The sequence below is a fragment of the Gorilla gorilla genome, chromosome 20 (assembly GCF_029281585.2).
Source record: "Gorilla gorilla gorilla isolate KB3781 chromosome 20, NHGRI_mGorGor1-v2.1_pri, whole genome shotgun sequence".
Classification (NCBI taxonomy): domain Eukaryota; kingdom Metazoa; phylum Chordata; class Mammalia; order Primates; family Hominidae; genus Gorilla; species Gorilla gorilla.
The window spans coordinates 8,234,103-8,260,297 of NC_073244.2; the positions used below are offsets into that span (position 1 = coordinate 8,234,103).

At 54.3% G+C, this 26,195-nt stretch overlaps 1 protein-coding gene across 2 annotated transcripts; it reads left to right on the top strand.

The window, feature by feature from the left end:
- The first annotated feature begins 16,612 nt into the window (after nucleotides 1-16,612).
- Nucleotides 16,613-18,755, top strand: GADD45B (growth arrest and DNA damage inducible beta). 2 transcript variants are annotated; one of them, XM_004059703.5, is made up of 4 exons: nucleotides 16,615-16,903; nucleotides 17,030-17,131; nucleotides 17,530-17,752; nucleotides 17,989-18,755. In XM_004059703.5, exons 1-4 carry the CDS (start codon nucleotides 16,860-16,862, stop codon nucleotides 18,100-18,102), a joined length of 483 nt encoding a protein of 160 aa, XP_004059751.1. In that variant the 5' UTR covers nucleotides 16,615-16,859; the 3' UTR covers nucleotides 18,103-18,755. The 2 variants fall into 2 exon arrangements, with proteins under 2 accessions (XP_055227163.1, XP_004059751.1); XM_055371188.2 differs by having other exon boundaries at nucleotides 16,613-16,903; nucleotides 17,530-18,755.
- Nucleotides 18,756-26,195: the final 7,440 nt, after the last annotated feature.

The window sequence follows — 26,195 nt, forward strand, 5'->3', positions numbered from 1 at the left end:
CGGCGGGGCAGCCTGGGACTGGTAGTCCGGCCGCCGGGCGCGCGCGGGGCACGCCGGAAGTTGAAGTCTCCGTCCAGCTCCCGCTTCGCAGAGGCGCTGACTCCAGAGACAGACTGCCTGGCTGCAAACTCCCAGCTCCGCCACGAGGAAACAGCGTTGGGTTGCTTTCTAGTACCTGTTTCCCCACTTAGAGAACCTCAAAACGTGTTCAAAGAACCAGACACAAAAGGCCATATAGGACCGGGCGTGGTGGCTCACGCCTGTAATCCCAGCACTTTGGGAGGCCAAGGCCGGTGGATCACTTGAGAAAAGAATTTCGAGATCAGCCTGGACCACATAGGGAGACCCCCCCAACACACACCATCTCTACTATGGAGGCGCGCGCCGGTAATCTCAGCTACTTGGGAGGCTGAGGCAGGAGAATCTCTTGAACTTGGGACGTGGAGGTTGCAGTAAGCCAAGATCGCGGCACTGCACTCCAGCCTGGGCAACAATTAGAAACTCTGTCTCAAAAAAAAAAAAAAAAAAAAGCCATATAGTGTACAATGCCACTGACATAAAATGTCCAGAAGAGGCTGTCAAAGAGTATGAATTTCAACAAATTGAGTTTAATGATCTCATTGGCTCTTATTAGCAATTCATGAATTGGATAGCATTCAATCTATTAAATAGGCACTCCAATGAGCTGAGCGTAGAGGATGGGCATTCTGCATTATAGGCAGAAAAGGCTGAAGAAAGGAGAAATAAGAATTAAACATGTATACATATGTAACTAACCTGCACAATGTGCACATGTACCCTAAAACTTAAAGTATAATAAAAAAAAAAGGGGGGGGGAAAAAAGAATTAAAATAAAAGCCAGGCCGGGTACAGTGGTTTGCTCACGCCTGTAATGCCAGCACTTTGGGAGGCGGAGGTGGGAGGATAGCTTGAGCCCAGGAATTTGAGACTGGCCTGGGCAACATAGCAAGACCCCATTTCTAAAAATAAAAATAAAAAAATTAGCCAGGTGCAGTGGCTCACACCTGTAATCCCAGCACTTTAGGAGGCCAAGCCGGGCAGATCATGAGGTCAGGAGTTCGAGACCAGCCTGACCAATACGGCGAAATCCCATCTCTACTAAAAATACAAAAATTAGCCAGGCATGGTGGCACATGCCTATAGTCTCAGCTACTCGGGAAGCTGAGGCAGGAGAATTGCTTTAACCCAGGAGGCGGAGGTTGCAGGGAGCCAAGATTGCACCACTGCACTCCAGCCTAGGCACAGAGTAAGACTCCACCTCAAAAAAAAAAAAAAAAAAAAAGTAGCTGGGCGCCTGTAGTCCTAGGTATTTGGGAGGCTAAGGTGGCAGGATTGCTTGAGCAAGAGAGGTCAAGGTTGCAGTGAGCCCTGATCACATCACTGCATTCCAGCCTGGGTGACAGAGTGAGACTTTGTCTCAAAAAAAGTAAAAATAAAAATACGAAATAAAAACCAATTGGTTGTTTCAAAGTTACTTTTTTCATAGGGTCTGTTTTAACCCCCTCTATTTTGAGGGTACTTCCCTATCAGGTTAACTGGTCCCCTTTGGCTTGGTGGCTGTGAATGTTTTTTTTTGAAAACCTGCACCCTTTAAAGTTCAGTTTGAGGCCAGGTACGGGTGGCTCTCACCTGTAATCTCAGCACTTTGGGAGGCTGAGATGGGGGGATCGCTTAAGCCTAGGAGTTTGAGAACATCCTGGGCAACATAAAAAAAAAATTTTTTTTTGGAGACAGAGTCTTGCTCTTGTCACCCAGGCTGGAGTGCAATGGCATGATCTCGGCTCACTGCAACCTCCACCTCCTGGGTTCAAGCAATTCTCTGCCTCTGCCTCCCGAGTAGCTGGGATTACAGGCACCCGCCACCATGCCTAGCTAATTTTTGTATTTTTAGTAGAGACCTGGTTTCACCATCTTGGCCAGGCTGGTCCTGAACTCCTGACCTCGTGATCCACCCACCTCGACCTCCCAAAGTGCTGCGGTTACAGGCGTGAGCCACTGCACCCAGCCAAAAAAATTTTTAATAATTAGCCACATGTGCTGGCACACACCTGTAGTCCCAGCTCCTCGGGAGGCTGAGGCAGGAGGATGGCTTGCATCCAGGAGTTCAAGTCTGCAGTCAGCCGTGATTGCGCCACTGCACTCCAGTGTGGGCAACAGAGCGAGACCCTGTTTCAAAAAATAAAAAAATAAAAGTTCAGTTTGACTACGTGGTACCTGGCACTAGTGACTCCATTCCAATTTTATCTGGTCTGCTGGGGACTAGAGACCCCATTGTCTAAAACAATGGCCTGCCATACATTTTATTTAACAAGGCCAGGCGCGGTGGCTCATGCCTGTAATCTCAGCACTTTGGGAGGCCGAGGCGGGCAGACCACCTGAGGCCAGGAGTTCGAGACCAGCCTGGCCAAAATGGCAAAAACCTGTCTCTCCAAAAAGTACAAAAATTAGCCAGGCGTGGTGGTGTATGCCTGTAATCCCAGCTACTTGGGAGGCTGAGGCACGAGAATCGCTTGAACCCAGGAGGCAAAGGTTGCAGTGAGCTGAGATCACACCACTGCACTCCAGCCTGGGCGACAGAGCAAGACTCCGTCTCCAAAAAAAACCCCCAAAATTGTAATTTAACAAGACAACCTATACAGCAGTGTTTCTCCAACTCTGCACTAGATATTTGGGGCCAGATCACTCTCTGTTGCAGGGTGTTGGAGTCAGGAGGTGCTGTCCATTACAGGGTATTGAGCAGCATCCTCGGTCTCCACCCACTCCATGCCACGAGCATCCCAGCCTCATACTTATTTTTTATTTTATTTTTATTTTTATTTGAGGCGGGGTCTCGCTCTGTGGCCCAGGCTGCAGTGCAGTGGCGTGATCTCGGCTCATTGCAACCTCCGCCTCCCGGGTTCCAGCGATTCTCCTGCCTCACTCTCCCGAGTAGCTGGGATTACAGGCACATGCCACCATGCCTGGCTAAGTTTCTGTATTTTTAGTAGAGACAGGGTTTTGCCATGTTGGCCAGGCTGGTCTTGAACTCCTGACCTCAAATGATCTGCCCGCCTTGGCCTCCCACGTTGCTGGGATTACAGGCGTCAGCCACCGCGTCCGGCCCCAGCCCCCTAGTTATGAAAACCAAGTATGTCTCCAGACATTGCCACATGTCACCAGAGGGGCAAAATTGCCCCAATTGGAGAATAACTTCCTCCTGACCTAGAACTGGCCCGGTCTTCCTTCTGCCTGGGGAACTCCTCCTTTTTACACATCTCACTTTGGGGGTTTGGCTCAGCCTCTGCCAGAGACCCCAATAAATCACACACTGAGAATCTAATGCTCTTTCCAGCCTACTGAGGACACCAGGGGAAAGAGCCCACCTGCCTCCAACAGCCAACATTCACTCGCTATTATTCCCCTCTTACCAGATAGACCCCCAGCCTTAGAACCCAGGCAGGAAGCCTGGCATGGTGGCTCACACCTGCAATCCCAGCCACTTTGGGAGGCTGAGACAAGAAAATGGCTTGAGCCCAGGAGTTTGAGACCAGCCTGGGCAACATAGCAAGACCCAACTCTACAATACTCTACAATTTTTTTTTTTTTTTTTTTGGAGACAGAGTCTTTCTGTCCCCCAGGCTGGAGTGCAGTGGCCCAATCTTGGCTCACTGCAACCTCCACCTCCTGGGTTCAAGAGATTCTCCTGCCTCAGCCTCCTGAGTAGCTGGGATGACAGGCATGCGCCACCATGCCTGGCTAATTTTTGTATTTTTGTAGAGTTTCATCATGTTGGCCAGGCTGGTCTTGAACTCTGGACCTCAAGTGATCTGCTCACCTCAGTTTCGCAAAGTGCTGGGATTACAGGCGTGAGCCACTGCACCCGGCCCCTACAAAAAATTTTTTTTAATTAGTTGGTCATGGTGGTGTGCATTTGTATCCCCAGCTACTTGGGAGGCCGAGTCAAGGAGATCGCTTGAGCCCAGGAGGTGGAGGCTGCAGTGAGCTATGATTGCACCATTTCACTCCAGCCTGGATGACAGCGCAAGACTCTCTCTCTCTCTTTTTTTTTTTTGTTTTTGCAGGGGGGACAGGGTCTCACCCTGTCACCCAGATTGGAGTGCAGTGGCTTGATCTCGGCTTACTACAACCTCCACCTGCCAGGGTCAAGTGATTCTCCTGCCTCAGCCTCCCGAGTAGCTGGGATTACAGGCGTGCGCCACTACTACCCAGCTAATTTTTGCTAGAGACGGGGTTTCACCATGTTGGCCAGGCTGGTCTTGAACTCCTGACCTCAAATGATCCGCCCACCTCGGCCCTGCAAAGTGCTGGGATTACAGGCGTGAGACACCGTGCCCAGCTGCAAGACTCTTTCTCAAAACAAACAACAAATAAACCAGCCAGGCAAGAGGGAGCTAAGCTGTGACTGTGTATTTAGAGAACTGATACTGTTTTCCTTCCTCATAAAGGGAGGAATGTAAAATATAAAGACAGATGGTAAAGCACAATGGGAAATAAATAATACTACAGGAAGCGGGGCCAGAGGGGAGAAGGATGATTGAGGTTTGGGTGGGAAATCGGGTCACTTTGTTTTTTTTGAGACAGAGTCTTGCTCTGTGGCCCAGGCTGAAGTGCACGATCTCAGCTCACTGCAACCTCCGCCTCCTGGGTTCTTGTGATTCTCCTGCCTGAGCCTCCTGAGTATCTGGGACTACAGGCATGTGCCACAACGCCCGGCTAATTTTTGTATTTTTAGTAGAGACGGGGTTTCACCATGTTGGACCAGGCTGGTCTCGAACTCCTGATCTCAGGTGATCTGCCAGCCTCGGCCTCCCAAAGTGCTGGGATTACTGGTATGAGCCACCGCGCCCGGCCGGGTCACTTTTCCTATTCTCCACCCTCAGACTGATCTGAAACCGCCCCCCCGCCACCCGCATCAACTTCTCACTGACCACCGGCCTTGGCCACTGGCTGACCAAATCCCCCAACTCGCCCCTCATTGGAGGCCCTGCGGGGTCCCGCCCCCATCCCCATCGCGCTGCCCCTCTGGGCACTTCCATCCCCACATACCCCCATACCCAGCCTTTGCCTGTGCTGTTCCATCCGCCAGGAGCGCCGTTTCCTGCCTGACTGCGCGGGCCTGGGCCTCAGTCTTGCGCTCTGCAAACCGGGGTCTCGAATCTACCCCCGCCCTCCTGTCTCGGCGCTGGGGAGGGGCTTCGGGTGCCCAGAGCCATCCCCGCGGGACCCCCAGGGACTGGACTCCAAGTCCCAGAAAGCCCCGCGCTTCCCGTGGGTGGGGCCCGGGGCTTTCCCCCTCCCAGCGCGCAGTTTGGGAGGCGCTGGGCAATTTTCAAATTTTGGCGCTGAACGGGAGGGGCGGTGACAGCTGAGACCGTGGTCCCCCCGGGGGCACCCACGCCCAGGCTGCTGCTGGCAGCTGCGCCCGGAGCCCGAGGTCTGGGGCATCCCGCAAAGCTGCCCCGTCCATTCCAAGGGGCCTCCCAAGGCACGACACGCGCCAGGGGGCTCCGGGCCCATTTCCATTATGGGAAACTGAGGCACAGGAAAGTTAGGGACCGGTCGGGGAATCCGCACCAGGGGCGTAGCGGAGGCGGGATCCGAACGCGGGACCCTCTTTCCCCCGGGAGCTAGAAATTAGTGACCAATTGGCTGGGCGCGGTGGCTCACGCCTGTAATCCCAACTTTGGGAGTCCGAGGCGGGCGGATCACCTGAGGTCAGGAGTTCGAGACCAGACTGACCACCATGGCGAAACCCCGTCTCCACTTAAAAAAAAAAAAAAAATTAGCCGGGCGTGGTGGCAGGCGCCAGTGACCCCAGCTACTCGGAAGGCTGAGGCAGGAGAATCGCTTGAACCCAGGAGGCGGAGGTTGCAGTGAGCCGAGATCGCGCCATTGCACTCCAGCCCGGGCTACAAAAGCGAACCTTCGTCTGAAAAAAAAAAAAAAAAAAAAAAAAAAGAAAAGAAAGTTAGTGACCAACCGCTGTCTGCTTTTGGGGAGAGGGTACGGGGCCGCGGGAGAGAAATCCCGGACCCTGGGACTATGCAGCCCGTGAGGGCCCCAGTCCCGACCCGTCCATTCCACTGACCTCCACCCGGCACCGCCACTCCCACCCGGGGAGTGGATTTTGGCGCCAGATTTTAAAAATCTCAGCCTAACGGCTGTGGCTGGCTCCCAGCCCAGAATGCGAGCCTGGAGCCCGGATTCCGGAACCTGGATCTGGAGGAGCCCGGATTCCGGAGCCTGGTTCTGAGGGAGCTCGGATTCCGGAGCCTGGATCTCGGGGAGCCCGGATTCCGGAGCCTGGATCTGAGGGAGCTCAGATTCCGGAGCCTGGATCTCGGGGAGCCTGGATCTGAGGGAGCTCGGATTCCGGAGCCGGGATCTCCAGGAGCCCGGATTCCGGAACCTGGATCTCAGGGAGCCCGGATTCGGAGCTTGGGTCTGAGGGAGCTCGGATTCTGAAGCCTGGATCTCGGGGAGCCTGAATTCTGGAGCCTGGATTCTGGGGTCTGGGTCTTGGGAAGCCGGATTCTGGAACATAGATTCCAGAACTTGAAGGCCAAACCTTGTATCCAAGATCAGAATTCAGGACCCTGGAGTTGGAACCTTGTGACCCCAACATAAATCCGGGAGGCGAGCAGAGCTCTGGGGCCGTGGCTGGCAGCTGCCTGTTAAATGAGTGAATGGAACAGTGAAATCAACACATATTTGCGGGGCTTCTACTTTGTGGCAGGCACTGGGGGGACAGAGGGGAAGCGAGTACACATTATAAATAAGTGAATTAGGCGGGGCGCAGTGGCTCACACCTGCTATCCCAGCATTTAGAGAGGCCGAGGCAGAAGGATTGCTTGAGGCCAGGAGTTTGACACCAGCCTGGGCGACATAGTGAAAGCCCATCTCTACAAAATATACAAAAATTAGCCAGGCGTGGTGACTCATGCCTGCAGTCCCAGCTACTTGGGAGGCTCAGGTGGGAGGATCACTTGAGCCCAGAAGGCAGAGGCTGCAGTGAGCAGAGATTGAGTCGTGGCCCTCCAGCCTGGGTGACAAGAGTAAGACCCTGTCTCAAAAATAAATAAATAGGGCTGGGCTTGGTGGCTGACACCTGTAATCCCAACACTTTGGGAGGCCGAGGCGGGCAGATCACCTGAAGCCAAGAGTTTGAGACCAGCCCAGCCAACACGGTGAAACCCTGTCTCTATTAAAAATACAAAAATTAGCCGGGCATGAGGGAGCGCGCTTGTAATTCCAGCTACTCAGGAGGCTGAGGCACGAGAATTGCTTGAACTCGGGAGGCGGAGGTTGCAGCGAGCCGAGATTATGCCACTGCACTCCAGCCTGGGTGATGGAGTGAGACTCTGTCTCAAAAATAAATAAATAAATAAATAAATAAATAAATAAATAAATAAATGAATTGTATGGCATGCTAGAGGATGGTGAGCATGAGGAAGAAAGTGGGGTAAATGCTGGGGCATGTGTGGAGTAGGGGTAGAGGTAGGCCTCTTAGAAAAGGGCGAGACAGGGTCTCGCTATATTGCCCAGGCTGGTCTCAAACTCCTTGGCTCAAGTCATCTGCCTGCCTTGGCCTCCCAGAGTGCTGGAATTACCGGCATGAGCCACCGTGCCCAGCTTATATTCACTTTTCTTATCTCACAGTTTCTGTGGGTCAGGAATCCAGATGTGGCTTAACTTTGGCATCCTCTGTCTCAGGGCTCTGAAAGGTGGCAACCAAGGTGTCTCTGGGGCAGAGTCCACTTCTAGACTCACTCACACGTGGTCAGAAGGATTCTGTTCCTTGCAGACCGCTAGACCAAGAGCCTCGAATCCTGGCCCACTGCTGTCCAGGGCCTGCCTCCATTCATCAGGAGGAGCTGGGGGTGAATTAGTCAGGATTCTCCAGAGAAACAGAACCAGCAGGAGGGGAGAGAGAATAAGAGATTTTTGTTTGTTTGTTTGAGACAGGGTTTTGCTCTTGTTGCCCAGGCTGGAGTGCAATGACGCAATCTCGGCTCACCACAATCTCCTCTGCCTCCCAGGTTCAAGCGATTCTCCTGCCTCAGCCTCCCGAGTAGCTGGGATTACAGGCATGTGCCACCACACCTGGCTAATTTTGTATTTCTAGTAGAGATGGGGTTTCTCCATGTTGATTAGGCTGGTCTTGAACTCCCGACTTCAGGTGATCCGCCTGCCTTGGCCTCCCAAAGTGCTGGGATTACAGGCGTGAGCCACCACACTCGGCCAAGAGATTTATTATAAGGTATTGATGCACGGGGGCTGACAAGTCACAACATCTGAAGTCTGCAAGCTGGAGACCCAAGAGAGCCGATGTTCCTTTTTATTTTTATTTTTTTTGAGATGGAGCTTCGCTCTGTTGCCCAGGCTGGAGAGCAGTGGCATGATCTCGGCTCACTGCAACCTCTGCCTCCTGGGCTCAAATGATCCTCCCACCTTAGCCTCCCAAGTAGCTGGGATTACAGGCATGCGCCATCACGCCCGGCTAATTTTTGTATTTTTAGTAGAGACAGGGTTTCACCATGTTGGCCAGGATGGTCTCGATCTCATGACCTCGTGATCCGCCCGCCTTGGCCTCCCAAAGTGCTGGAATTGCAGGTGTGAGCCACCATGTCCGGCCGAGAAAATTATAACAGTAGGCTAAACTAACCAACCCCCATCTTGCCTTAATTATTCCTGGGCTATTGGGCCAAGCTAACTTTGGAAGACATTTAGGCTACAGTTTAAGTGATAGTAGACCTTGCACAAAACCCAACAGCTTTTGTCAAGCTAACCTGAGGCCTTCAGGTTGAGGGGATGAGGGTAGGACATCTGTTAAGGTGCAAACGTTATTCTGGAGGTTATAAGATATGCAGCTTCCAGGCCAGGCACGGCGGCTCACGCCTGTAATCCCAGCACTTTGGGAGGCCAAGGTGGGTGGATCACTTGAGGCCAGGAGTTCAAGACCAGCCTGGCCAACATGGTGCAACCCCATCTGTACTAAAAATACAAAAATTAACCAGGCTTGGTAGCCCATGCCTGTAGTCCCAAATACTTGGGAGGCTGAGGAAGGAGAATTGTTTGAACCTGGGAGGCAGAGGTTGCAGTGAGCCGAGATCTCACCACTGCACTCCAGCCTGGGCGACAAAGCAAATCTCAGCATGAAAACAAACAAACAAACAAACAAAAAACAAAAAAAAGAGATGTGGTTCCCCCAATTACTCCTGCAAATAAGACCATTATTGTAGTTTGGCCTTTTGAGATGTCTTTCCATGTGTTTTGCATGTCTGACACCCGTGGCTCCACCTGGACTGACAACCCTGCTCCTGAGGTTCCACCCAGAAGCGATTTGGCCGGCAGGAGGACCCCTGCAACCTGCTGTGAGTCCATCTCTGCCCCCAACCAACCAGCAGCAAGCACCTGTTTACCTGGCCCACTCCCACCCCTTCCCACAAAACTGCCCTTGAAAAACCCCTAACCTAGGCTGGGCGCGGAGGCTCACGCCTGGAATCTCAGCACTTTGGAAGGCTGAGGTGAACGGATCACCTGAGGTTAGGAGTTCGAGACCAGCCTGGCCAACATGGTGAAACTCCATCTCTACCAAAAAAAAAAAAAAAAAAAAAATTAGCTGGATGTGGTGGCGTGCACCTGTAATCCCAGCTATTCAGAAGGCTGAAGCGGGAGAACCTCCCGAACCCAGGAGGCAGAGGTTGCGAATTGCTTGAACCCAGGAGGCAGAGGTTGCAGTGAGCTGAGGTGGCGCCACTGCACCCCAGCCTTGGTGACAGAGCGAGACTCGTTGCAATAAAGAAAAACCTCTAACCTATGAGGGTTGAACAAGTTGATTTATGAATTCCATCTCCCACGTGGTGTGGCCAGCCTCATGTCTATTAAACTCTTTCTCTACTACAATGCTGTGGTCTCTTTCTCTTTCGTTGTTTCCTTTCTTTTCTTTTCTTTTTTTTTTTTTTTTTTTGAGACAGAGTCTCGCCCTGTCACCCAGGCTGGAATGCAGTGGCTCAATCTCAGCTCACTGCAATCTCCGCCTCCCGGGTTCAAGCGATTCTCCTGCCTCAGCCTCCCGAGTAGCTGGGATTACAGGCGCCCGCCACCACCATGCTCGGCTAATTTTGTATTTTTAGTAGAGACGGGGTTTCTCCATGTTGGCCAGGCTGGTCTCGAACTCCCGACCTCAGGTGACCTGCCCACCTCGGCCTCCCAAAGTGCTGGGATTACAGGCGTGAGCCACCGCGCCCAGCCTCTATTTTTTTTTTTTTTTTTTTAAGTAAAATACTTTGTTAGACTGGGGGTCTCCCTATGTTGGCCAGGCCGGTCTCGAACTCCCGACCTCAGGTGATCTGCCCACCTCGGCCTCCCAAAGTGCTGGGATTACAGGCGTGAGCCCCTGCACCCAGTCACGTGGTCTTTCTTTATGCAGTGGGCAGGAAGAACCCCTGCATAGCGGGGCGTGGTGGCCCGTGCCTGCAATCCCAGCTATTTGGGAGGCTGAGATGGGAAGATCTCTTAAGTCAGGAGTTCAAGGCTGCAGCGAGCTGCGATGTCACTGCATTCAAGCCTGGGCAATAGAGCGAAGCCCATCTCTAAGAAGAAAAAAAAAAAATTAACCACCCTGGGGGATCACTGGAGCCAGGCCTGAAGCTGCCCACCATGCTAGCATTGTCTGCAATGCCTGCTGCCAGGGGTTCCAGCTGTTCCGATGTCTGTGAGCAAGTGTGTAAGTTGTAAAATACTCAGTGCAAGGCGAATGATTCCTGTCCATTGTGTAGCAAGAAATTTTGCCTCGACCAGAGAGAGATCTGGCTTTTGTTTCAGCCACTGGGAGGTGACTCTTAGGCCCCAGGAATGTCCTGCCTGATGGATATACCGTTCTGTTTTTTTTTGAGACAGAGTCCGTCTCACTCTATCTCCCAGGCTGGAGTGCAGTGGTGCGATCTCAGCTCACTGCAAGCTCCGTCTCCTGGGTTCAAGCGATTCTCGTGCCTCAGCCTCCTGGAGTAGCTGGGATTACAGGCGCCTTCCGCCACACCCAGCTAATTTTTGCATTTTTAGGAGAGAGGGGGTTTCATCATGTGGGCCAGGCTGGTCTCGAACTCCTGACCTCAAGTGATCCATTCGCCTTGGCCTCCCAAAGTGTTGGGATTACAGGTGTGAGTCACCACATCCGGAATTCAAGTGACTTTCGAGGTCACTACAGTAGGGGAGGTGTACGGAGCACTTTCTATGCCAAGCCCATTCTAGGTCCTTGTTTTGGGTAAACATTTCCACAACCTGACTTTTCCCATGAAAAGAGGGAGTTTCAGGGAGGCTAAGCCACCAACCCAAGGACACACAGCTGATGACGGCTGCAGGTGGGATTTGAACCAGGCAAACGTGACCTCAGACAGAGCCTCTCCTTCTCCCTTTCTCTGCGAGGCACAGTCCCAGACCTGCCAGCCTCTTGCTGTGCACAGTTTCCCTGCCCCTCCCCTGCCACTGTCCTCAGAATTTCCCAAATGTGCCTCAGCCTTCGCCGTAGCCTCCGCTGCCACCTGGCGTGGTGATCCCACCTCCTCCCACCCCAGGCCTGTCTTACAAATGTCTGCAAGTTCAAATGATGACTCAGCTCCATCCCGAAACCTCTCCTTGGGGACAGGAGTCATGTCTTGCTCGTCTTGTTCATCTTTGCAGAAAAACATGATGTCAGAGCCCAGCCGCTGCCAATCACTTCCTGGCTACATCCGGAATGACACGCAGACCCCTCCCCGCAGCCCCCAAAGCCCGTCTCTGTGAGCTCATCTTCCCGGCTCTCCCTCTTGCTCACTCTGTTCCACCCCCAGGGCCTCCTTGGGATCCCTCAAATGCAACAGGTGAGGTCCTGCATCAGGGCCTTTTCAAACACTGTGCCTGCTGCCTGGGACCTCTGCCCCCAGAGCCCCTTGAACCTGACTTTTTACCGTTTTTTTTTTTTTTTGAGACAGAGTCCTGCTCTGTTGTCCAGGTGGGGTGCAGTGGCATGATCTCGGCTCACTGCAATCTCTACCTCCCAGGCTCAAGTGAGTCTCCTGACTCGGCCTCCTGAGTAGCTGGGATTCCAGGCATCCGCCACCACGCCTGGCCAACTTTTTGTATTTTTAGTAGAGACGGGGTTTCGCCATGTTGTCCGGGCTAGTCTCGAACTCTTGACCTCAAGTGATCTGCCCTCCTTGGCCTCCCAAAGTGGTGGGATCACAGGCATGAGCCACTGCACCCAGCCCGCCCCCACTTTTTTTTTCTTTTTGAGACAGGGCCTTGTTTTGTCGCCCAGGCTGGAGTGCAGTGGTGCGATCATAGCTCACTGCAGCCTCAAACTCCTGGGCTCAAGTGATCCTCCTGCTTTAGCCTCCCGAGTAGCTGGGACTACAGGTGTGCCCATCACACCTGGCTAATTTTTAAAAAATTATTTGTGGCTGCGTGCGGTAGCTCACACCTGTAATCCCAGCACTTTGGGAACTCGAGGCGGGTGGATCATGAGGTCAGGAGTACGAGACCAGCCTGGCCAAGATGTGAAACCCCATCTCTACTAAAAATTAGCCGGGCGCAGTGTAATCCCAGCTACTCGGGAGGCTGAGGCAGGAGAATGGCGGGAACCCGGGAGGCGGAGCTTGCAGTGAGCCGAGATCGCGCCACTGCACTCCAGCCTGGGTGACAGAGCGAGACTCCGTCTCAAAAAAAAAAATTATTTGTAGAGATGGGAGTCTTGCCAGGTTGCCCAGGCTGGTCTCGAACCCCTGAGCTCAAGCGATCCTCCCCACTTGGCCCCCCAAGGTGCTGAGATTACAGGCATGAGGCTACCCTTAGAGACAGAGGCTGCAGTAAGTCGTGATCACACCACTGCACTCCAGCCTGGGCAGTACAGGGAGACCTTGTCTCAAAAAAGAAAAAGAGAAAGAAACTAATCTCATTAGCAGACCTCACTCTCATGAGCTCATCCAACCCTAATCACTTCAAAGCCCGCCCCCCCCACACCGTGCTCAGCCTGCAGTACGTTTTTTTTATTTTTTATTTTTATTTACTTATTTTTTTGAGATGGAGTCTCGCTCTGTCGCCCAGGCTGGAGTGCAGTAGCGTGATCTCGGTTCACTGCAAGCTCCACCTCCCGGGTTCACACCATTCTCCTGCCTCAGCCTCCTGAGTAGCTGGGACTACAGGCATGCGCCACCATGCCTGGCTAATTTTTATATTTTTAGTAGAGATGGAGTTTCACCATGTTGGCCAGGCTGGTCTTGAACTCCTGACCTCGGGCGATCCACCCGCCTCGGCCTCCCAACATGCTGGGATTACAGGCATGAGCCACCATGCCTGGCCCGGCTGGAGCTCATTTTCTGAGCTCAAAGGCACAGAGCTCAGAGTCTCTTGAAGATATTCCAAGATACTCCAGATATTCTAAGATGCCTGGAGCCAGGGCTGGAAAAAGGAGGCACAGGAGGCCTTGGGGTATAGAAAGAGAAGCCTGGAGGGTGGAGGACCATGGGGGTCCAGGCAGTCAGTCTGGGAGAAAACAAGGCCAAGTCAGTGTTGACAGAGGAGTAGGGTTTTCCTGCTGAAGACCAGAGGAAGACAGCATCCCAGGCGGAGGAAACAGCTGACAAAGGCTGGGCGTCTCGCAGAGGAGGTTGTTATGGCTGGCACGGGGGACACACGGAAGAAGGACTTGGACACATATTCTCTGAGGCCCTGCTTTGCTTGCCTTATTTTATTTATTTTATTTGCTTTATTTTTGACACAGTGTCTCGCTCTGTCTCCCAGGCTGGAATGCAGTGGTGCAATTTCGGCTCACTGCAACCTCCACCTCCGGGGTTCAAGCGATTCTCCTGCCTCAGCCTCCCGAGTAGCTGGGATTATAGGCATGTGCCACCATGCCCAGGTAATTTTTGTATTTTTTGTAGAGATGGGGTTTCACCATGTTGGCCAGGTTGGTTTTGAACTCCTGACCCCAGATGATCCACCTGCCTCAACCTCCCAAAGTGCTGGGATTACAGGCATGAGCCACCGTGCCCAGCCCTTATTTTATTTATTTATTTGAGACGGGGTCTCACTCTGTTGCCCAGGCTGGAATGCAATTGTGCAATCCCGGCTCACTGCAGCCAGGAACCCCTGGGCTCAAGTGATCCTGCTGTCTCAGCCTCCGGAGTAGCTGGGTGCACACAACACACCCCATTCTTTCTTTCTTTCTTTCTTTTTTTTTTTTTTAAAGACAGAGTCTCACTCTGTCACTCAGGCTGGAGTGCACTGGCACGATCTCGGCTCACTGCAATCTCGGCTTACTGCAACCTCTGCCTCCCAAGTTCAAGCAACTCTCCCGCCTCAGCCCCCAGAGTAGCTGGGATTACAGGCATGTGCCACCAAGCCCGAATGATTTTGTATTTTTAGTAGAGATGGGGTTTCTCCAGGTTGGTCAGGCTGGTCTTGAATTCCCGGCTTCAGGTGATCCTCCTGCCTCAGACTCCCAAAGTGCTGGGATTACAGGAGTGAGCTACCGTGCCCAGCCTTTTTGTTTGTTTGTTTGTTTGTTTTGGGGAGAATGGAGTCTCTCTCTGTCACCATGCCATGTGCAGTGGCATGATCTCGGCTCACTGCAACCTCCACCTCCTGGGTTCAAGTGATACTCCTGCCTGAGCCTCCTGAGTAGCTGGGATTACAGGCGCGTGCCACCACGCCCAGCTAATTTTTGTGTTTTTAGTAGAGACGGGGTTTCACCATGTTGGTCAGGCTGGTCTCGAACTGACCTCACGATCTGCCCGCCTCAGCCTCCTAATGTGCTGGGATTACCCAGCCTGCAATACTTTTTAAAAATCAAAATCAATGCCCAAGTATCCATGAGGAACAAAATATCAAAATTGTAAATAAAGACAGAATCTGACTTTGCACTTATCCCACCCACCTCCCTGATCTTCCTTATCTTCAGCTCATGTTGGCCATGTTGGTCAGGTTGGTCTCGAACTCCTGACCTCAGTTGATCCGCCCGCCTCGGACTCCCAAAGTGCTGGGATTACAGGCGTAAGCCACCGCGCCCGGCCGATTTAACTTTTAAATTGAAATTATAAAATATAAATATGTATGTTGCATGCGTAAAACATTGCATAAAGTTACATAAAACGTTGCAACCGCCACGGTCCCCTTATCCCCCGCCTCCAGCCCAGTGCCCCGCCCGTCCGTCCCTCTCTTCCGGCGCTGAGGGCGCAGAAACTCAGCGCGGCCACCAGATGGCGCCACCGCGCCTCGCAGCCCCGGGACATTTCGTGCCCCAGCGGTGGGCGGCGCGGAGGAGGTGGGATGCGTCAGCCGGACCCGCTGGCCGGGAGCCGGGCAACTGGGGAAAGTGAGCCGCCGGGCGGAGGCCAGACCCCAGGCTGGCGGGGGAGGGGACTTAGATGTGAGTCACCCGGGAGCCCCCAGTCTACCGTGGGAGACGTTGTCATGCGGGGCCTGCCAGCCTCGCTCCTGAACAGTCTTCCCGGGGCGGCGGAGTCCTGCAGGCGGCCGTGCCTGGCGCACACGCGTGGCTCCAACACGAACTAGCCTGTGGCCTCACCAAGCCTCAGTTTCCCCTTTTGCATAATGCACATAAGCATCCCCCCTGCTTCCCAGGTCTTGGATTAAATCATCCATGAATCCGGAGGGGTGGGGGGTGCCAGGTCCGCACCACGCACTCAATGCAGGTCAGCGCCCACCCCGGAGTGAGAAATAAAAGTGGCCGTCATCCTTGCACGTGGGCCCTGGGTGGCGGCGTGCAGCCGGAGCCTGCACCATTCCCCTCAACAATGGCTTTCTGGAACGCCAGGCAGCCGGCGGGGGCGGGGCCGCGCCACCTGCACCTCCCACGCGCACCCCACCCTGAAACTCGCGGGGTCGGCGAGGGGGCGCCCGCTTTCTTCTCCAGAGCTCCCCGGGCTTTGCAACCTCCCACTTTCGGGGCCCTCGAGGAGGCCTCCCGCGACCACCAGGTGACAGCTGTGTATTGGGCTCTTACTGTCAGCCGTATTTTATGCCATGCTCTGCAAACCAGCGAGGCGGGCGCTGCAGACCCATTACTCAGACGGGAACAGAGAGGCCGGGAGAAGCGAAATCACCCAGGGGCTGGGGTCGTCGCAGCCAGGAGAGACTCCGGCCCTCACCACCACCTGGGCGAGATCACGCTGCAAACGGGGCCCCTTCCCGGTGCAGCCCCTCCACCCCCAGCAGAACTTGGGAAAGGCGCGGTCCGGGACTCTCCGCGGATCGGGAGGGGATTCCAGGCCCCCCCGAAAGTCCGGGCCGCCTCGCGCGCTGGAAATCCCGCGCGCGCCCCGAACCGCGGCTCGGCTGCCGGGAAATCAGGATAAAAAAACTTCTGCTTTTTTTTCTTTTCTGGCATTCGCGGTCACCTACCCGGCCCCCGCGCGCCCTCCTCCCGGTTCTCGCCCCCACGTGGGGCGCCCCCGCACGCCGCTCCTCCCCCTCCCCTCCGTCGGCCAACCGCAGAGCTGGCTGCACTCGCCCTTGTCTTTCCACCAATAGGAGGGGCGAATGACTCCACTGAGGCCACGCCCCAGTGTTCAAGTCTATAAAAGTCGGTGCCGGAGGCTCCCGGCTCAGATCGCCGAAGCGTCGGACTACCGTTGGTTTCTGCAACTTCCTGGATTATCCTCGCCAAGGACTTTGCAATATATTTTTCCACCTTTTCTGGAAGAATTTCGCTGCTTCCCGAAGGTCTTGGACGAGCGCTCTAGCTCTGTGGGAAGGTTTTGGGCTCTCTGGCTCGGATTTTGCAATTTCTCCCTGGGGACTGCCGTGGAGCCGCATCCACTGTGGATTATAATTGCAACATGACGCTGGAAGAGCTCGTGGCGTGCGACAACGCGGCGCAGAAGTAAGTAGCCGGGGCTGCCGCCGCCTGAGGTCGGCCGGGACGGGATGGGTCGGGTTGGGCCGGGCCGGGAGCGGAACGTAGCACCCGGTGGTCCGCCCGTCACTGATCCCTCTCTCCTGGTCTCAGGATGCAGACGGTGACCGCCGCGGTGGAGGAGCTTTTGGTGGCCGCTCAGCGCCAGGATCGCCTCACAGTGGGGGTGTACGAGTCGGCCAAGTTGATGAATGTGTGAGTCAGACCCCCTTCCCGGGCTGGGCGCGGGTGGGACGGGACCTCCCCTCCGCTCTGGACGCTTTCCGCACGCTTGTCTTGCATGGAGCTGGGACTTCCCCAAGTGCCCCCCGCTGTGGATGCAGAGCTTCTCTGCTGTTTTGTGGATCGGGGGCTGCCGTATTCTGATGTATCGTCTGCAAACGCCCCTCCCGCCGTGGGCCTGTCTCCCCCCACTCCATACTTTGAACCGTGTGCCCTCCCCTCCCCCCACCGTCACCAGCTTGCAGAGGCAATCCCCTGCACCCTTGCAGTTTCTCTTTTGCTCTTGCACGCTCCTTTTTTGCAAACTCCCCCTGCACGGTGGCCTCTCCCCTGTCCCCGGCTGACCCATCCCTACCCTTTGGCCCCCTCAGGGACCCAGACAGCGTGGTCCTCTGCCTCTTGGCCATTGACGAGGAGGAGGAGGATGACATCGCCCTGCAAATCCACTTCACGCTCATCCAGTCCTTCTGCTGTGACAACGACATCAACATCGTGCGGGTGTCGGGCATGCAGCGCCTGGCGCAGCTCCTGGGAGAGCCGGCCGAGACCCAGGGCACCACCGAGGCCCGAGACCTGCATTGTCTCCTGGTCACGGTGAGTCGGGCCTCTGCCCTGCCCCGCCACGCCCGGGCACCTGGGCCGGTGTTTGTCAACAAAGTCGGGCTGACTGGTCCTGCACAGCTCAGCGCTCAGCCACGTTTGGCATGTCCCGTGGGCAGCCGGGCTGGGGCCTCCTCACCCAGGGAGCTATTTTGAGCCTGACTGTTTTCCCCACACAGGGGCCCCGGGAGAGGGAGGCTCCACTAAACCCCTTCTTTTCCCTCCTACAGAACCCTCACACGGACGCCTGGAAGAGCCACGGCTTGGTGGAGGTAGCCAGCTACTGCGAAGAAAGCCGGGGCAACAACCAGTGGGTCCCCTACATCTCTCTTCAGGAACGCTGAGGCCCTTCCCAGCAGCAGAATCTGTTGAGTTGCTGCCAAAAACAAAAAATACAATAAATATTTGAACCCCCCTCCCCCCCAGCACAATCCCCCCAAAACAACCCAACCCACGAGACCATCGGGGGCAGAGTCGTTGGAGACTGAAGAGGAGGAGGAGGAGAAGGGGAGTGAGCGGCCGCCCCCAGGGCGGAGATCCAGGAGCTGGCGGCCGCCGATCCGATGGAGAAGGGGGGACCCAGGCCAGCAGGAGACAGGACCCCCGAAGCTCAGGCCTTGGGATGGAGCAGAAGCCGGAGTGGCGGGGCACGCTGCCGCCTTCCCCATCACGGAGGGTCCAGACTGTCCACTCGGGGGTGGAGTGAGACTGACTGCAACCCCCACCCTCCTTGAGACTGGAGCTGGCGTCTGCAGACGAGAGACTTGGTTGAACTTGGTTGGTCCTTGTCTGCACCCTCGACAAGACCACACTTTGGGACTTGGGAGCTGGGGCTGAAGTTGCTCTGTACCCATGAACTCCCAGTTTGCGAATTATAGAGACAATCTATTTTGTTACTTGCACTTGTTATTCGAACCACTGAAAGCGAGATGGGAAGCATAGATATCTATATTTTTATTTCTACTATGAGGGCCTTGTAATAAATTTCTAAAGCCTCTGGTTGCTTGTATGTTTTCGGCTTCTGAGAACAACTAGGACCCCTGCCCCCTCCCCGGGGACACGCTTCACCCCCCACAACCCCCGCCACCTCACCAGGAAGTGTTACTTAAGCCCCTGTTAGCAGCTCCAGGCTCCCGTGCAAAAACAGTACCCCTTCTCTCCGCAGCAGGCGCCGCCACCGACTCCAACAAATCTATGCCTCTTTTTTTTTCTCCTCCTCCTACCCTGTAGCAATTAAGAGACCGGTTTATTACGAAACCTGGCCGCCGTGCCACCACTGTTACTGGCTGTGCAGGAGCCAACCCCAAGCTCTGGGCACATATGGAGGCATTTCGGCGGGAGGGGGTGCTGGCTGCAGCCCCTGACCGCCTAGGCGGCCACCGCAGCCCAAGGTCCGGAGCGGTCAAGGGGGCACCTGGGACCACACAGCGAGGTGAGCTCAGGGCTTGCAAGGAAGAGCGCTTTTGGAGGATTCCCCAGGGAGTGCCCCCCCCACCCACCACAGCCTTCTCCATCCCAGGATAGGCCTCTCTCTTGCACTAAAGAAAAAAACTTTTTTTTTTATTTCCGCAAACTAAAATCAACAAGCAGAAAAATACCCCAGGAAGTCGGCCTCCGGGCCAGCCGGGCTTGGCGCAGTGCTGCGTTTTGCCTGTAAACCGAAACTGCGAGCCCTGGCCAGCCACCTCCTACTTCTCCCAAAGTTGCAGGCGCGGTGGTGACTCCCCCTGCCCCGGGCTGGGAGCGTGGCCCAGCCCTTCCGTGCCCGGCCTCAGTCTTCCCGCCCCAGGTCTGCAGAGTGGGCCCGCCCTGGCCAGGCGCCGGGAAGACCTCGGCTCCCCTCTGCCCTGCAGCCCCCAAGCCTGGGAACTAGGGGGGAGTGGGGAGGGGGTGGGGTGGTCCTGCCCGCAGGCCGCGACCTTTCCACGGAGCCTCACGTGGGCGCATGAGGAAAACCCCAGCGGCTCCCTAGGAGTCACGGGGATCGGGGGAGCCCCGACGGGGGAGGGAGAGAGAGAAGGAGGGGGAAGTCCCAGAGGGAGAAGCGGGGAGGGGAGAGGATCCCTCCTGGGGCTAGGAGGAGGGGAGAACTGAAGTGGGGAGAGGGGAGCCCAAGAAGGGGAAGGGGAATCCCCCACAGCCCTGAACCAACAGGGAAACCCCGGGAGGGGGGTAGACAGGTAGGAGTCCCGAAGGGGTTGGGGGAGGGGAGAATGGAGGCGAAGAGGCGGGAGCCCCGAGGGGGTAGGGGGTGATGGAGTGGGGATCCCTGAGATGGAGCCCAAGAGGGGAGGGCACCTGGGAAGAGTGACAGAGGGCGAGGGGCTCTTGAGGGTTTGGGGTGCGGGAGAACATGGGGGGCCAAAACCCAAGGGGGCTCCAGGTGGGGAAGGACCAGGTGGGGCAAGGGTCTGCCTAGCGGCGGCCTGGAAAAGCTCTGGCTTTTCTTTTTCTTTCTTTTGAGACAGTCTCACTCCATCGCCCAGGCTGGAGTGCAGTGGCACGATCTCGCCTCCCTGCAGCCTCCACCTCCTGGGTTCAAGCGATTCTCCTGAGCAGCTGGGACCACAAGCACCCGCTACCACACCCACTAGTTTTTGTATTTTTAGTAGAGATGGGGTTTCACCATGTTGGCCAGACTGGTCTCAAACTCTTGACCTCACGCCCGACTTGGCCTGCAAAATGCTGAGATTACAGGTCTGAGCCACCGCTCCCAGCCTCTGGCTCTTCGTTGGTCAAGCTCGTAGGGTAGGGAGGCGAGGCCAGCTCGGAGGGCTATGCCCCCGGGGATGGGATGGTCTGTCTCCATCCGGATTGTTCCATTCTTGCTCCTCGGTCTCTAGAACTGTGCAGCAGGATCTCAGGCTCCTGAGCCCCAAATGGAGACAGGGCATGGAGGGGCCCCAGTGGTGGGACCCTCAGCCAGGACCTTCACCTGAGCCTCAGTTTCTCCCTCTGAAAAATGGGGATAATGCTACCTAGCTCATAGATTGTTGAGGAGATTAAATGATATATAGATTCCTGGGCCGGCCCTGTGGCTCACTCTCTGTAATCCCAAGACTTTGGGAGGCTTGGGGGAGGTGGGGAGGAATCCCTGAACCCAGGAGTTCGAGACCAGCATGGGCAAACAGAGAGAGATCCAGATCTCTACAAAAAAAATTTAAAAATTAGCTGGACATGGTGGTGTGGGCCTGTGGTCCCAGCTACTTGGGAGCCCGAGGCAGGAGGAGCACTTGAGCCCTGAAGATTGAGGCTGCAGTGAGCTGTGATGACACCACCACACTCCAGCCTGGGTGACAGAGTGAGACCCTGTCTCAAAACAAACAAACAAACAACAAACAGACCCTGAAATATAGATTCTTTGACCGGCTTCCTTCAATGTACTTCCAGAATCATGTTTTTGTTGTTTTTTTTTTTTCCAATTTTTAAAAGATTATTCATTTAAAAATTTTAGATTTAGCTGGGCGTGGTGGCTTACGCCTGTTATGGTTTGAACTGTCTTCCCCACAAAAGATGTGGAAGGCTGGGTGCGGTGGCTCACACAGGTAATCCCAGCACTTTGGGAGGCCGAGACAGGCGGATCACGAGGTCAGGAGATCGAGACCATCCTGGCTAACACGGTGAAACCCCATCTCTACTAAAAATACGAAAATTAGCCTGGTGTGGTGGCAGGCACCTGTAGTCCCAGCTACTCGGGAGGCTGAGGCAGGAGAATGGCGTGAACCCGGGAGGCGGAGCTTGCAGTGAGCCGAGATCGCGCCACTGCACTCCAGCCTGGGCGACAGAGCGAGACTCCATCTCAAAAAAAAGGAAAAAAAGAAAAGAAATAGGGTCTCACTATATTACCCAGCCTGGTCTCAAATTCCTGGCCTTAAGTGATCCTCCAGCCACGGCCTCCCACAGTGTTGGGATCACAGGCGGGAGCCACCGCGCCCAGCCCTCTCCTATTGTTAGTACTGTCGCAGTTGTTATTGTTGTTTTCACTTATGAAAGTATTCCACGGTCTCCCTGACCGAAGCCAGGGAAGTACAGGAACTGGCTTCGAAGGATGCTGTTTCATTGAATTAATAATAGCAGCTAGGTTGATTCAATCTTCTCTGGGACTCAACTGTAAACACCTATAAACGTATCGTGGCCCCGTGAGGAAGATGCTGTTGTCCCATCTTCCCAAAGAAGAGACTGAGGCTCAGAGTGGAGGAGCCACAGCCTGGCTAGGAGTCTTGAATTGTCGGTGTCTGGCTGGTCAGTCTCTGGGGAAAACTCTGGGTTGAGAGGACCTGGAGGATGCAACACCCCCAGCTCCCCAGACCCCTTCAAGTTCACGCTGGGTCACGAAGGAGTAGTCACAGGGCACCAAGGCTCAGTCAGCTGGCACGGGCCGTTCTGGGCTCCCACACTCAGGACTGGATGCCAGGATACACGTGTGTATTCCTTGGATGACGGTGAGTGGAAGAGTTGGCAGTGCCCGCCGCAGGTTGCAGGCAGACACGCTTCCCAGGCTGGACTCGTGAAGTTGGGTGCGTGCTCACCCCAGGGTGCCCACGATGGCCTGTATCTGAACCTACACTCACAGGCTGAAACGCATACACACGCTCACACCCTGCTATGCAGTTATATTCACAGCTGGAGACATGTTCACACGCATGCACACACATACTGCATGCCATGGACACAGAGTCGCCTGCAAGAGGACACATGAGTCCATAGAAATGCCTCCCATGGCCGGGTGTGGTGGCTCACACCTGTAACCCCAGTACTTTGGGAGGCCAAGGAGGGTGGATCATCTGAGGTCAGAAGTTCGAGACCAGCCTGGCCAACATGGTGCAACCCCGTCTCTACTAAAAATACAAAAAAATTAGCCAGGCATGGTGGTGGATGTCTGTAATCCCAACTACTTGGGAGGCTGAGACAGAAGAATTGCTTGAACCCAGGAGGTGGAGGTTGCAGTGAGCTGAGATTGTGGCACTGCACTCCAGCCTGGGTGAGAGAGAGAGACTCCATCTCTCAGATGATCCACCTGCCTCAGCCTCCCAAAGTTCTGGGATTACAGGTGTGAACCACTTCCCTCGGCCTTATTTTTAAATTTTTTTCCTTTGAGACAGGGTCTCACTCAGTTGTCCAGGCTGGAATGCAGTGCTGCGATCTTGGCTCACTGTAACCTCTGCCTCCCCAGCTCAAGCGATCCTCCCGCCTCAGCCTCCTGAGTAGCTGGGGTTACAGACGTGTGCCACCACACCCAGCCATTGTTGTTTTTTGAGACAGTGTCTCCCTCTGTCATCCAGGCTGAAGTGCAGTGATGTGGTCATAGCTCACTGCAGCCTCAACCTGCTGGGCTCAAGTGATCCTCCTGCCTTGGCCTCCCAAAATGGTGGGAGCCACCGCGCCCAGCCACTATCTGCTTTTTATAGAAAGAGAATGTGGAGTTCAGATAGGTGCAGTGACTTGTCCAAAGTCACAAGGTACAATGGCAGAGCCAGGAACCAAACCAAGGCCAGCATGGCTCAAAGTACTGTTTTTCCAGACACACGCATGCACACACACACACGCACACATGCATGCACACACACATGCATGCACACACACATACACAGACATACACACACGTACATACACATACACAGACATGCACACATGTACACACACACACAGTATATATACTGTATATATGTACACATATATAGTATGTATACACACAATATATATAAATATAATGATATATATTATTGAGATATAGTTCATATACTGTAAAATTCACCCCTTTAAAGTCTTTAACTAAGTGGTTTTTAGTATATTCACAAAGTTGTGCAACCATCACCACTATTGAATTCCAGAATATTTTCATCACCCCCAAAAGAAGCCCTGTCACCATTAGCAGTCACTCTTCACGCCCCCTCCCCCAACCCCTGACAACCGCTACTCCACGTTTTTCCCATGAATTCACCTGTTCTGGACATTTCATATAAATGAAATCATAAAATGTGCAACCTTTTGTGTCTGGCTTCTTTTGCTTGCATACTGTTTTGGGGGCTTATCCATGATGTTGTATGTATCGGTATCAAAGTTTGAACATACTGGATGCAGTGGCTCAGGCCTGTAATCCCAGTACTTTGGAAAACTGAGGCAGAAGGATTGCTTGAGCCCAGGAGTTTGAGACCAGCCTGGGCAACATGGCAAGACCTCGTTTCTAAAAAAAAAACAAAAACAAAAACAAAAATTAAGCCAGGTGTGGTGGTGCATGCCTGTAATCTTAGCTACTGGGGAGGCTAAGGTGGGAGGATTGCTTAAGCCTGGGAGGCTGGAGCTGCAGTGAGCTGTGATCGCACCACTGCACTCCAGCCTGGGCAACAGAGTGAGACCCTGTCTCAAAACACAAAAGATTTGAACTTGTGTGGCCTGCCCTGTGCCTCTGCTCCCCAGAGCATGTGCCTGGGAATCCCAGCAGTATACTAGCACCCTCATGTGTGGACGGCCATCCCTGGGAAGGCACTCAGAGTCACACACACAATTCGTATTTAGTGACCAGCCACTATGTGTGGGCCTTGCACACGCAAATCCTCAACCCACATGTTGTTTACACACCTGGCTCTCTAACGTCCAACCAGGGCCTGTGCTGATGCCTCTGGCCAGAACACTCTTCTCTACCTTTCTCCTAGTTAACACCTACTCTCCTTTTGCTCACATCTCAGACGCCACCTCCTCCAGGAAGCCCTCCAAACAAGACCTGGAATAACCTCTGTACTATCTCTGCCCACCTGCCCTTCTTGGTACTTGCAGCATTTATTTGTTTGTTTGTTTTTTGAGACAGAGTCTTGCTCTGTCACCCAGGACAGAGGGCAATGGCGTGATCTTGGCTCACTGCAGCCTCCATCTCCTGGGTTCAAGCGATTCTCCCACCTCAGCCTCCCGAGTAGCTGGGATTACAGGCACCCCCGGCTAATTTTTGTAGTTTTGTGGAGATGGGGTTTTACCATGTTGGCCAGGCTGGTCTTGAACTCCTACCTCAGGTAATCCAACCACCTCGGCCTCCCAAAGTGCTGGGATTACAGGCGTGAGCCGCCATGCCCAGCCCCTGCACCCATTTGTAATGACATATTTATAATCCTGTTATTTGCTTCTTGTCTATCTTCTGCGTGAAGCTGCAGACTCCCAGAGGGATGGGAGAAGGTCTGTTTTTCTCACCCCCAGATCCCTAGTGGCTAGCCCAGAACCTGGGACACAGGCGGCACTTCATAAATGTTTATGGCATAAAGACTCAGTCGAGTCTGTATGACGAGAGGTTGAACTGCTGATGACCTTCTGTGTCCATGCTCCAGCACAGACAGTTTCGTCCCTAAGGGACACACGTTGGTCTGCCAGGTGCTGGGTCCTGGCCAGGTACAGTGACACCCCTCAGCTCAGGAAGGCTGGAACCTGGCTCTGTGGAGGAGACCAGCCGTGTGGCCTCGGGCAAGTTGCTTCACCTCTTTGCGTTCAGTTTTCTTGTTGGTGCAATGGGGATGCCAATGGTGGCGCCCATCTCTCTTGGGGCTGTTGTGAACATTAAATTAATTACATTATGCAAAGCATTTAGAACGGGGAGACGCTTGCAGAAAAGTTAGCTATTATTAGTGAGCTAGTACACCATACAATGCTTTCTGCCTGTACATGAATATCTGCATAGCTGCCTGTTAATGTGAGTTGGAATTTGTCTCTGAATCTCTGCACACCGCCGTGTGTTGGGCCGTGAGGACTTGTGCTGCTACGTGGGAACACAGCAATATACGTACACGTGTGGCTGCTGCTACAATTCTTGGCATCCTTGGAGTGAGCCCTGGACACCCAGAACTCCTGACCAACTGGGGACTCATGATTGCACCTTCCTCATCACCCCAAATAGGAGGTCCATAGCTGCTGATGCTGCTCACCTCTCCCCCAGAGTGGCCCCAGGGCACGACCTCTGTGGCTGGTGGTTTGGGGGTCTATTTATTATTTTTTGAGACAGTCTCACTGTGTTGCCCAGGCTGTAGTGCAATGGCATGATCATAGCTCACTGCAGCCTTGAACTTCCAGGCTCAAGCAATTCTCCCACCTCAACCTCCCAAGCAGCTGGGATTACAGGTGCCTGCCCCCACGCCTGGCTAATTTTGGTATTTTTAGTAAAGACAGTGTTTCGCCATGGTGGCCAAGCTGGTCTCAAACTCCTGACCTCAAGTGATCCACCTGCCTCGGCCTCCCAAAGTGCTGGGATTACAGACGTGAGTCACCGAGCCCTGCCATTTTTAATTTTATTTTTCTAAGAGATGGGGTCTTCCTCTGTCACCCAGGCTGGAGTGCAGCGGTGCTGTCACAGTTCACTGCAGCCTCGACCTCCCAGACTCAAGCAATCCTCCCACGTCAGTCTCCCCAGCCTCCCAAGTAGCGGGAACTATAGGCAAGTACCACCATGACTGGCTAGGGT